Source organism: Cydia strobilella, chromosome 19 (assembly GCF_947568885.1).
Source record: "Cydia strobilella chromosome 19, ilCydStro3.1, whole genome shotgun sequence".
In the NCBI taxonomy this organism is placed as follows: Eukaryota; Metazoa; Arthropoda; class Insecta; order Lepidoptera; family Tortricidae; genus Cydia; species Cydia strobilella.
The window spans coordinates 8,869,245-8,882,565 of record NC_086059.1 but is presented as its reverse complement, the minus strand read 5'-3'; the positions used below and the strand labels follow the sequence as shown (position 1 = coordinate 8,882,565).

Genomic DNA, 13,321 nt, shown 5'->3' with positions numbered 1-13,321 from the left:
CGCATGTTTTAAACCAATGTACCAAATTACGCCAGATAAAACTTATTAAAAGGTGACCTTCAAAAGGTCACTGGAAACAAGGCGTCACTCATATAGGTACGCATATCTAAGGATAGCTATAGAAATACAGTGAAAATAGCAAGAACTATTCTAAGACTCACATACATTTCATTCATAATTATTATGCAGCTGAATTTTGCATTGCATGATGTAGGTTGGTATATATTTACCCATTTACATAATATTAAAGCACCGACTAAAGTCAATAACCTCAACAAAGTTTACACAGGGTTTGTAAAAGCTTGACATCTTATTATCCTATTTTATTTAAAACAATTTATGCTACTAATGTTCCATTGCGCATTAATAAAATTATTAATTTCATTATATAACGTGAAGCTTTTTAAAGCTGTGAAATGAATGTCTTGTTAAAACAAAATAATATGGTTAAGATTATAGTTTTCGTGAACCCTCAAACGTGAATATAAGTAATATATTTTACAGATATTTATTCAGATATAGTAAGAATATTCAGACTTCAGAGGTTACAAATAGGTCGGATAATATTAATTTTAATACATTGCACCAATAACAAATCGAGAAAAACGTAATCCATATTGTTCTCACTATGAAACGGGGGTTAAAAAGTAAGAAATGAAAATAACTTACGGTTTTTTGTTATTTATCGGTAAAACACGGACACTCCCGTTCAGCTACGCGGCTACTACTGTCAAAATGTATGGAGAGGACACGAATAAAGGTCATTTGAAGGTCCAATGATAACGTGACAGTTCCCAGCTTTATAATCTTGATTTTAGCGCCATCTCTCCGAATATCCCGTAACTACATCGGCACTTAGCTGAGTGATGAGCTTAAAACTAAACTGTCCATAGCACGAGAATGTAGTATCACCTAATAAGTATAGATAGCGCTGATACGTAGGAATTTTTAGCGCCATCTCTTAGATCGTACTGTAACTACATCGGCACTTAGTTGAGTGATGAACTACCTCGTCCAACATTAACGTCACTTGGCACGATAATGTAATGTCACCTAATAAGTATAGATGGCGCTGATACGAAGAACTGCAACTAAACTGAAGTAGTATGTGAGTTGTATCAAAGATAGATATAACTCCGTAATAGATGGATACAGACTAAGGAAAAAACGTGCCTCGAAAATCACGAAAATTTGATTCGCGTTCAGATGGCGCCACTAGTTTTGGCCTACTCTCGTATAGAGGGCGTTGACTGTTTCGTTTGTTATTTATAATTTTAACGCATACCAGTGAAAGAACATGGGTCAAAATCATATAAAAATAATGAATGCAAAAAAAATTCATCCATATTTAAATACTTACATTTTAACGTATTTTTATAAATCTTCATTTTTAGTTTTAAAGTATGTCGATAGATGGCAGTGAATTTACAGTGGTTACAAAATTTACTATGACAGTACCGCTCTATCTTATTATATCCTCATTGGTTGTATTTATTAAAGAAAAGTTATTTAGGTGCACTCGGCACACGGAAAAATTGTTTTGTGAGTCAGCAGCAGAAGCCTGGACACAAGTTTAATGTAATTTAAGCAGTGTGCAGATCATTTTAAACACGTTAGGTACAATAGGTACTCACTATGCTACTTACTTGCAGCTGTTGAATATAGTATTTCTTAAATAGCATGGGTACGGTGACAGACGTCATCTAGGTACATAACCTTAAAACGCAAAATCTAGCAAAACTGTATTAAGATGACAGCTCTGCTGTCACCGTACCCAAGCTATGTGATAAATAGGTAGGTACTAGGCCCTCAGGTTCCTTCACCAGGACTTGTACGAAAAATAACTTGTCGTGAACTTCTAACCACATCGTAAATCTTTTTTAGGGTCTGACTCGCACTTAGCCGGTTTTTTGAAAAATAAAGAGAGGTTATCCTCTGCAGTATCATAGGGTGGACACGCTTTACTTCAAAAATCACTTGCGTTTCTATGTGTGAACGGCACGTTTGTACACGCGTCATGCGTCATAGTGTGAGTAAGTTGCTTAAAAGCAGTACTGGCCACGTAGCCAACATGCCAATTGCTTACGCTTCGTAGCGATCGAAACGCAACTGTCACTGTCGCACTCATATGGAAGAGTGATAGAGAGACACAAAGCGTTTCGTTGTCGAAGCGATAGCGATTGTCATTTTGGCTATGCCGGCTGAGCGGCCGGCAAACGGCCGTCAATCTGCTGTCGCGGGGCGAGGTAATTCGAGTCGGAGCGGGGCGGTGCGTGGCCGTTCTGTATGATAATACTCTATTACTTATTCTGTGGCAGTATAATAAGAATAAGAATAAGAATAAGAATGATTTATTGCAGTACTGTGTACATTTGTAGGTGGTAATCATGATACAATTACAATTTGTTTCAACAGTTACCCATTTCGGGTATGCAATACTTAAGTAACTTATGAACTAAACTTAAAATAACATGCAAAGATATTTACAAATTAATTACATTCCAATTAATATTCAAAATATTCTTTCAAGCTATAAAAAGTTTTTTCTAGTAGACAGTTTTTCAACCTTACCCTGAATCGGTTACCTTCAAGTGCCTTGATATCAGCTGGAAGGTTATTGAATACTCGAATAGCTGTTACAAAAGTGCTCTTTTTGTATATGGATGTGTTTGTTTTTGGTAGTACAATGTTATATTTATATTGAGTCCTAGCATTGCACTTTGTTGAAGAGTGAGCTGTAAAGTAATAAGGCTGCTTTTTTACAAATAAGCTTACTTCTAAAATGTAGATTCCTGTCAATGTAAGGAAGCGTTTCTCTCGGAAAACGTCCCGAAGTGAGTCTCTAAAATTCATGCGATAAATTATTTTTAAGCATCTTTTTTGTAGTGTGAATGTTTTATTCACATCCACAGAATTACCCCAGAAAATAACTCCGTAGGTTAATAGCGGATACACGTTACCATAGTAGATAGGCAGAGATAGAAAGGCAGACTCGTCAGTTCCTGGCTTATGTCATAAAGCCAATTAAGTAATGGAAGGTAACCGAAAAACAACATCATTAGGTAAATTTGTACAATGTTCATTATTGCAGAAGTAAACAACGTTTTATCACAACTGTTTATGTCGTCGTTAGGTTATCTCAGTCATTTATTACACAACTACAGTGGGAGCTATTATTAAATAAAATCAATATTTCCACGTTTAAGTGCTGCAAAGTTGTACCGACTTTGTTGGTACAATTTATATTTTTCCATGCCCTTCAGCCTATAATATAGTTAATATACGTATGCCACATGACTACAGGTATTATAATAGATAAAATAAGTAGGTATACCTAGGAAGGCTATACCGAAATAGAAAAATATTTTCAAAAAAGCCGGACAAGTGCGAGTCGGTCTCGCCCACCGAAAATTCCGTACAAATTTTACTTTTTTTTTTTTTCAGATTTTTCCCTGTACTTGTAGTACTTACTTACTTACTTACTGCTGTGGCGCGACGACCCAAAATGGATCTTGGCCTCCGACACCAAAGACCGCCATGCTACTCTGTCCAAAGCCGTTTCTGTCCAGTCGACGGCGCCGGGTTCGCTGAGGTCTTTCTGCACTTCGTCTCTCCAGCGGTACCTAGGGCGACCAGACTGTACTTGTAGTGTATGACGATATTACTAGTCTTGCTAAATTTCATAGTTCTAGGTAAACGGGAAGTACCTGCCTACCCTATAAAATTTGATTGAGTGTCGAAATATACGTTTATTGCGACATAAACGGCCGTATCTTCTTTTTACGTTCACTTATAAGTTTGATTTTATTTCACAGCTTCATAAGACTGTAAACCTGAGTAGGTATATTATGGTTTTAATTTCAACTCGATACCTCTACACGTTCCCGAGATAAAGGGTCTTGTCTTGACAGACGGACTGACGGACGGCCGGTCGGACGGACGGACTGACGGACTGACTAACGGACGGACGAACGGACGGACGGACGAACAACAAAGTGATCCTATAAGGGATTTTTCCCTTTGAGGTACGGAACCCTAAAAAATTATAATATTAAGCTATGCATTTACTCTCAGAAAGCAAAAATCCGAACCCGAAACCGAAAAACCATAAAATGATGGCGGGCGTGTTTCGTGAGTTCGGTTTTTATTGTTAAACTTTATTTGTATTTTTATCATTTATACGGCCACGTGAACAAAACATGGCCTAATATAAAAATATAACACAAATAAATACAAACGAACGCGCTGTAGGTAGAGTTGAAGTAATGTTACATAATTAATTGAGACGACTCAGTTCGTTTCTCAGTCTGACACAGACAGCAGGTGATTATTATTTTATTATTCAGAATTATTAACTTGATAATAACGATAATTATGGCATCATCTATTATATTTTTTTTTAATTTGCTACTTGACTAATGTAAAGCAGTTTTTGTTTTAAATAAAACCGTAATGAACATTCGACCAATTAAAAATACTTACAACTATAGTTTGGCCAGGGTTCAAACAGAAAAAGAGAATCATACTGTCTTAGTACATGTAATACGGAATTGATAATAATATAATTAATTTTGTTGTTACTAACCGTAGTATAAGATTACCCATAAGCATTACATGGCATTACTAACACTGATTGATCCTAGTTGGTCGTTGAATAAAGAATTTAATTTAATTTAGTCTTACGCTAGTACCCAAAAAGAAAGGGATGAGTAGGTAACTATAGTTTTTTTTGGTTCTTATTTACTGACAAATTGGGTTTGCCTATTACCTATTAAAACAAACTTCCTTAGCAATCATTTTGTATGACGACGTTATTCGTGTCTTGGTTTCTGTTGAGGATTGTCTGAAGGACTTTGTACTCGAAGTACTGAGATTAGTAATTTTAAGAGGCACTTTTCAGCTAGAAAGGTATAGGTATGGACCAAAAATACCTCCTCATTGCCATAAACCGAAGTCAGTATAATTTTCCTCAGTGTGAATGGATAATTTAATGAAATATAGCGGTTTAGGTAGAATCCGAGTGCCTAGAGAAAGACAAAAAATGTTAAGTACCATAACTGGGAAATTAGAACAGGTACATACTACACTTATAGTGTGATTACTCATACACGCGTATTATGGTCGCGCTTACCGCGCGTGATATGACCACGGGATATGACATGATAAAGTGCCTATGCCTATGTCACTTTTTGACACAGTTAGTAAGATACGAGAGAGTGGGACTTGACAAGTCACTCGCGATTAAGCATGATCGTAAATAGCCTAAGAATATACAGATCCCTTATTCCCATAGTCATAATGCTGATATTAACTTTAAGGCTTTATCCTAAGTGATGTTGGTGATGCTTTTTTAAATAGAAGATGCAGTTTTGAGTCTATAAGCATACAGAAATGTTTAAGTCATAAGCCTACCAGGTATATATTTATTTACGTAATTAAATATACAGAGAGAGAGTTTTACAATACAAATACTAAACTATAATATTACAAAATTAAAACTAGTTAAACCTAGAAATACCTAAAATAAAAACACAAACTATAAAATATACTTACTTGTTAAGCCTACCTAACCGTCCTAGTCTGTACATAATTACTAATATACCTACCTACCTACTTCGCTGGCTCAGCGACAAAATACGGCTTCTGGCTGCTTCTCCAAGTAATGATATAATTCCGGAGCTGGCATGGCGCCAAATAACTTATGTTGGTAAACAGAACTATAATTCCAATTTTTACCAAGCACTTTTAGAGGGGTCAGGTTTTTGCTAGTTTGCTTAATGTGATTTTCAGCCATGGATCCATAGTTGTAAGTACCTACTTCGCTTTACAAAGATTTGTCCTCACTGATTCATCAAAAAATCCAACCTGTATTTTTTATACCTACTGGAATAATTAGGAATCGAGCTGATGAGACGAACATAGGTAGGTAAGTACATACTAGCTACTTGTTCAAATATTCATATCATGAATTATGTTTTTTAGGACATGGGCCACTAAAAAAGCGTTTTTTTTTTCAGAATGACCACCTATTTTTCATACCCTGATTTGGATCTCCAAACGGAGCTGAAGAGGATCGCAGAGGCTATAGTGGCCCCGGGGAAAGGCATCTTAGCAGTTGACGAAACTAATGGTATGTTATCTACCATAATACGAGGGCTCGTCCGAAAGTTGCTAGCTGCGACGGCTCTACTTATGCAATTTGATAATATTTATACCATCTTAAGGGATATTTCATAGAACATAAAATAGTTATTTGTTTTACAAGGGGGCAAAATTGTTATTTAACCTCTCGTACTAATAACATACACGAGCAAGCGAAAGATAAGTACCAAAACGAAACCACAAGCATAGCGAGCGTTGCGATTGTTTCAAGGCACGAGGGTTAAACAAATTTTTCACCACACGAGCTAGTAAAGGCTCTCTTGATTATTCAAAAACGGATGAGAAAGTTGCATTTTATCCACATGTGGGGCAAAGTAGTCAAATGCAAATTTTGAGTGGTTTCCTTATGTTGGCTGGTAGAACTGATTTATAAATGGTGATTGTGAATGATAAATATTTTATAACATTCATTTTGAATTGATTTGGTTAGATTTTATTTGATATGTTACAGTTAGTATTTTCCTTGCGTTGGTGTGGTGCAAAATTTTGTGTTTCACTCGGTGGCAAAATTTGGTAACACGAGGATTGAAACCCTCGCAATACTCATGATTCCACTTTTCATTAATTTATTCATTTATTTACAATATACATTATGATTGAATAACATATATTTACAAAATTAAAAATAACATGCAATAAAATAAAATTCTAAAACTAACAGTACATATGAAAAGAAAAGAAAAACAATACGATCCAATTAATAAAATATCAATCATTCCTAATAATAAACTCGCTACGCTCGTGGTTCAATTTTGGAATCTTTCGCTTGCTCGGGGATCAGTTTTTGAACAATCAAGAGGGCCTTTACCAGCTGGTGTGGTGAAAATATTTAAACTAATGCGAATGTTTTTTTTTATATACCTACATTAAGTAAAACGTAAAGTGACGGATTTCTCAAGGAATTTACTTATACCTATTCGTATTTGTTGCATTAATTAAAATGAAGCTCTCCGAGTTTCCAAGTTTTATTAAATGGAGTGCTCCAGGTAACAATATTAATTTAACTTTCAGAAGGTATCGGCAAACTTCTTGCTGGAGTGGGTCTGGGGAACACCGAGGACAACCGGCGGCGGTACAGACAACTGCTATTTACTACCAATGTGAGTACTACATAGGGAATGTTTCATATTTGTAGCCTACTAAATACTTGAGTAATCTGTGGTTATTTTTAAAGGATACCGATAAAGGATATACTTTTTTATATCACACAGAGAAAACAAACTGTTGGACTAAAGTAAAAGGGAACACGCACTTCAAAAAAAAACATCGTACCATTCTGTAGCGACTGCGTAAACTCACTTGCATTGCAAAGCATCTTGTTCGTACTGTAGCGGCCGTATCACGGTCGCATTTTTATCACCTGTCACCATGCCTGTTACGTTCTAACAAGTATGTAAGTGCGAAAGTGTCAGGCATAGTGACAGGCGATAAAAATTGAACCATGCTGCTATCGCATCGTGAACGTAACTTACTTTCTATGCATCTCGCTCGTACTGGCATATTAGTGTGAGCGAGATGTCTAGAAAGTAAATTACGTAGACTGTCACTCAAGTCAAGTCTGTCAATTAAGTCCAGTGACTCGTGGTACGGGTACTGATGTCTTTCTTTATTTCTCTTAGGCTTTATTTTTCTAGATCTCTGCATTAAAACCAATGATACCTAGGTATAGCGATACCTGAGCATTCAATAAATTCCCAAAGCCTTTATCAGAATATGTCGGCTATGGCTCATAATCGAAATAGGATGGGTATTTTGGGCCCGTTATCCCAACTTATTTGGCGGTCATCACACTGGTTCGAATCCGCATTGTGACGACGGTGTGATAACGGCCTTATTTTCTTTAAGAAAACCCAATTAATCTTTATTTCCTCAGAATCTCTCAGAACACGTGTCAGCAGTAATACTCTTCGACGAGACGGTGTACCAGAAGACTGATGAAGGGACACTCTTTATGGATGTGTTCAAGCAGCAGGGCATCATTCCTGGTATCAAGTTAGACAGAGATATCGTCCCACTGTTTCTGTCTGAGAATGAAGTCACTACCCAGGGTAATTAAACTTAATGTATCCTCGGAATCTCCCAGAACACGTGTCAGCACCTTATACAACCATAACTTTTCGGCGAAAGAATTTTATAATAAAACGATATTTTAATTTTAACCAAACTTCAATGTGCAGCGCCAGGAGCAAACTTCGTTGCACGCGCTGCTTCGAGTGGAAAGTTTTGGCCAAAAGTTTTCGTTCTCTAACTCAGTGCTAGGCGTCTGATAAAGTTGCTTATTCAAAGTTAGCCTGTGCTGTTTATTTCTAGACACAAAATAGATAACAGTAGGCACTTTTTCTAAACAAATCACGATTATACAGTTAATTCTTTTAAAAGTGTTGTGACAGATATTCCAGCAGATGCAGCAAATTCTAAAAAAATATCCACAAGAGCTTTTATATTCTTACACACGCCGGAAAATCGAATGTCTGAAGATATGAGAATCTTTAAAAACTATTAATTTATTCAAATTAAGTCCTTTGCCTATTCGGTTTCTTCTCAAATAAATCTTTTTTTTTATGAATAATATTTTTATTTACATACCTATTTTTTTTTTAAATATAATATAACTTAATATTTATTCCGCAGGTCTCGACGATCTTAACAAGCGTTGCGCCGCCTACAAGAAACACGGGTGTCGCTTCGCAAAATGGCGGTGCCCTCTCAAGATAGGCGAGCACACTCCGTCAGTCCAGGCTATCAATGATATGGCTAATGTTCTGGCGCGCTATGCGGCCGTCTGTCAGAGTGAAGGACTTGTGCCCATTGTGGAGCCTGATGTGCTATTAGATGGTAAGAGATTTGTAATTTGAGCATTAACGCCTATCTGAGTTGTTTCTGATACCAAAGTCTTATAAAGAAATATAGGTACTTATCCCTTTAAGTAACTATGTAACTTTTGGCCAGTTGGCCAGTTGACACGCAATACTCAATATCTTTATTGCTAATAAGGAAGAATCCATGCAGTAGTGGATACACAGTATCAAACCAATTTGAATAGTATAAGCAATTAATTTTATACATGTCAAAAATATAACCAACGAGTTGGTCAGCGTTAAATTTAATATTACGGTTATAGTTGTCATTCTATGAAATACTCTCAAACTTTTCTGCTAATAAAGTACAGTCGCCATCAGATATATTGAAGCGGCCAAAGCGCTTACAAATATCTGTACACGACTCTATTGTAAAGGCGTTAGGGTGCGTGTTCAGATATTTTTAGCACCTTACCCGCTCCGATATATCTGATGGCGACTGTATATAGCTAAGCCATACTTGACGTAGCGCTTTGTTAGTTTAAAGGGCCTCTTGGTATAGTCACCTGCAATAATATGTTACACAACGAAGGCCGCAAAAATATCTGACACGAACTTATTTGTAGAGCCATAAAGCGAGGTTTAGACTAGCAAGAACTTGCATGCAATTTACGTTACATTGCTGACTACTAAGATAAACTGCATTCAAAATGTTTATCAGATACCGCAATGTAATGAAAATTGCATGCAAGTTCTTGCTAGTCTAAACCTCGCTTTCTTGTGTGTCACATATTTTTGATTATACATAATAGGAATCACTTGACATTACTGACTGATCTTATGGCGTTTTATTGTGTTGTAAGGCATATCGGTAAAAATAATAAAAATAATGTTTGTTCAACCTTAATAGCCTGTATAGGTATTACGTTGAGAATGAAAAATGCATTTCAGGTGACCATGATATTGTTAGAGCGCAAAAAGTCACCGAAGTGGCGCTTGCAGCTCTCTACGAGGCGCTGAACGATCACCACGTGTTTTTGGAAGGAACCCTTATTAAACCAAATATGGTGAGCTTTTAATTTAATCATAACCCAATCGTATTTATTCTAATCTTGCCTACAGATGCAGAAAGTTTCAAAAACTTACGTTTCGAAACGCAAAATTTCGATCCGCATATATTATGATACAAAAATATAAGAAGGTTTCAAAATTGTTTAATGTGGAAATCAGTTCACATCACATCAGTTTCCGATAATGTGCCTCAAAATAATCAAAAGAATTTGGAAGTAAAATCGTGTCTACAGATATTTCAGAGTTCTAAATTGTGTGCAGAGTGTTAAAACGATTATAAAACTTTCTTTTATTTTTTAGGTAACCCCGGGGCAAGGGTACAAAAAGAAAGCTACACCAGAAGAGATCGCAATAGCTTCTGTAACTGCGCTGTTAAGAGGGGTCCCCGCCGCCGTTCCGGGTATGTTTCATAATTATATATATTTTTGGTTTTTAGTAGTCTATGTATTTTGTGTCCCACTGCTAATTTGCCTCCTCCTCTCTCTTGCGCCTCTCATCACGGTTTGGTGCATTCTCCCGCCAGTTGGTGCAAAATGCTTTTGACACTTTTGCATATTTTCTATAATAGGTATAACATAAATGTATAATAGCTTGGTCTGACTCCGACCATATCATAAAATGTACACGGAAAACATAAATTCCTAAACATAATTTACACCACAAAACTGGGTTGCCCTGTTCCAATTTTTAATATAAACTTTTAACTATCGTGAGAGCTGGGTCAAATAGGTGTTAATTGAGTTATCGGAAAAATGTCTATCGCCAGTGGTCTTATTGGTATCCGCTTATTTTTCGTAGTAAATTGGCTTTGTTTGTGTGTTAGAATAGCACTGTAAATACTGTACAATTCCCTAGGATACCTACATGTTTTCAGTTGTTATAGTGCATGTGACAGCTGTCATTTTAATACAATTTTTGAAGTCAAAATTGTACTGTAAATTGAGTATTTTATAAGTAGGATAATTATACAGGGTGATTTCTGGGTCGTGATCCAGAACCACTTTTTCTGTAATCATCATGGTCACCCTATGACTTTTGACATACGCTGTATGGAAAGCAACAAGACGTCACATTGAGTAGAGTGACCAAATTATATGCAAAAAAGTTTTTTCTTATTTGTCATCTAAAAAATAAACAATAATTAATAACATCATTAGGCTCATCTTTGAATTCTGTATATCCTGTTCTCTCGCTCCACGACCCTGAAATCATCCTGTATGCAGCTAGTAAGGCCAGTATCTTTATGAATACCACAATGGTGGCAAACAAGCATCGCTTGAAGGATGCTTTCGACTTAAGCGCTGTCGCGTTGTCAACCTTCACGGGTCATGATCAGGCTTAAGGGCTTAAATTTTAGTTTTTATATTGGATTAAGCTTAGTCAAAGAAAAATTAAATGAAAAAAGTGGATGAAAATTAAACTAGATTTGCGAAAGTCCAACAAAGCCTTATAAGGTTAAGGTTGGCTTGATAGAATAAAATCATTAAAAAAATATCTAAATCATTAAAAAAATGTCTAAGCAGGAATCTGACTAGCAAACGCCTAAATAAATCTGAAAGTATACTTTTATTTAAAAAAAATCTTAACAAAATCCTCGGCTATAATAATATTACTATCTATTTTATGTACTAATATATATTTTATGTAATGATATATAACTGAAAATAAATGAAAAAGACATTACACTCTCTTTTTTGGGCAGTCGTGTAAATAGACATGTTTACGTGATTTTTTTCTATGATGCAAACTTTTTAAAAGATTTGGTTATAGTCTGCCCTTGCGTGGAAATTTTACGTCTAGTTCCATGTACTTTTTTCATAGCATTTGCCCTTGATTAAAATATGTAAAAATTAAATATAAAAACGACATTTTTTTGCGTTCGCCCCCTCTGCAGGCCCCTAAACCCCAACACAGTTACTAGTTGCATCGCATTGAGTTTTGCTTTAATCAGGACAATGAATAGTTAAAATTTCAACATATCAGGCATCGTCTTCCTCTCCGGCGGTCAATCCGAAGAAGAAGCCACCCAGAACCTGAACGCAATCAACAGGGTCCAGCTGAAGAAGCCCTGGACCTTGACCTTTAGCTATGGCCGTGCTCTGCAAGCTTCCGTCTGGAAGACCTGGGCAGGCAAAGAAGAGAATGTGCCAAAGGCTCAGGCAGAGCTATTGAAGAGGACTAAGGTGTGATGCGAATGCAACATTTTATCTGTATAAAACTACTGAGCAGTATCTAAACGTAGCCACCGGGCTCGGCTAGTATTCTGGGGTTTTTTTTTCTGAAGCACCAATAATGGTAGCGATGCACATATGCTTTTTTTATTTTTTTTTATCTTTATATTGCACAAATGAAATTAAGTATAGTTGTAATTCTTGTGCAAAAGGCGAAATTAATGCCATAAGGCATTCTCTACCAGTCAACCTTCCTTTATCGCGGCCAATTAGAAATACCTAAGTTTAAAACCGTCACCACATACCTACCTACTTGTTAATTTCTTGGAAATCACTCTTTCTTCAACCTACATACCATCAACCACATTCTGCATTTGTGCCACTCTCAATCAAAAGGGTATTTATTGCCGCTTGTCAATAAGGCGCTATTTCCATATATAGGTAGCTTGAATTTGAAATCAACCTTATCGACAACCGACAATGTGGTAACTTTTGGTTGAAAACGTCACATTTGACCGTTTTGCCAATTTTCCTGCAGACTGCAGCTGCTATCCGAACGTCACCTCAAGGCGTTATATTATTGCTTTGCTTACAATGGTCCTTAGTTGTAACCATCACGAAAAAAAATTTGGAAAATGTCCACGTCAGGATCGCCGAAATTGAATGAAATATTTTGAGTTGCCTCTATAGACTTCAGACTCCCAGGTCTCCTTTATTAAAACAACAAATCAAGACATAATAAAGTTAAGACCAGATTTCTAATTTAAGTTTACCCTTTTTTACAGGCGAATGGATTAGCATCACAAGGAAAATACCAGCAAGGTACTTTGACCTCGTCTGCCGCAGATAAATCCAACTTTGGCAAGGGTTACAAGTACTGAACTAAATACATTATGTTGTAGAAATACCTAATTTAACGGTACCTTGATGCTGTATCGTAAGATTCTGAAACCAATCTCGTCTAGAAGTTATGTGTCTAGTACAGCCCGAATCTACATAAAATATGTCCTTACTAGAGCTGCCAGAAGAATTAAGAGCTGTAAATGTCGTATCGTTGACATTTACCGCATTGGCTTTATCTTTCTTGCCTCTCATCGTACATGTCTGGTCACTCATGTG

At 36.3% G+C, this 13,321-nt stretch overlaps 1 protein-coding gene across 1 annotated transcript; it reads left to right on the top strand.

The window, feature by feature from the left end:
* The first annotated feature begins 4,303 nt into the window (after positions 1–4,303).
* LOC134749873 (fructose-bisphosphate aldolase-like) lies at positions 4,304–13,095 on the top strand. The gene is made up of 9 exons (XM_063684871.1): positions 4,304–4,323; positions 6,018–6,130; positions 7,174–7,262; positions 8,036–8,210; positions 8,794–8,997; positions 9,912–10,027; positions 10,332–10,431; positions 12,015–12,214; positions 12,988–13,095. Exons 2-9 carry the CDS (start codon positions 6,019–6,021, stop codon positions 13,081–13,083), a joined length of 1,092 nt encoding a protein of 363 aa, XP_063540941.1. The 5' UTR covers positions 4,304–4,323; position 6,018; the 3' UTR covers positions 13,084–13,095.
* The last annotated feature ends 226 nt before the right edge of the window (positions 13,096–13,321 follow it).

What these genes read in the sequence shown, in the direction of transcription:
- LOC134749873 (XM_063684871.1), top strand. Translation starts at nt 6,019, where the DNA reads ATGACCACCTATTTTTCATACCCTGATTTGGATCTCCAAACGGAGCTG. An exon ending in GGTCCCCGCCGCCGTTCCGG is followed by an intron (nt 10,432 to 12,014) that starts GTATGTTTCATA and finishes TCAACATATCAG; the next exon opens with GCATCGTCTTCCTCTCCGGC. An exon ending in AGCTATTGAAGAGGACTAAG is followed by an intron (nt 12,215 to 12,987) that starts GTGTGATGCGAA and finishes CCTTTTTTACAG; the next exon opens with GCGAATGGATTAGCATCACA.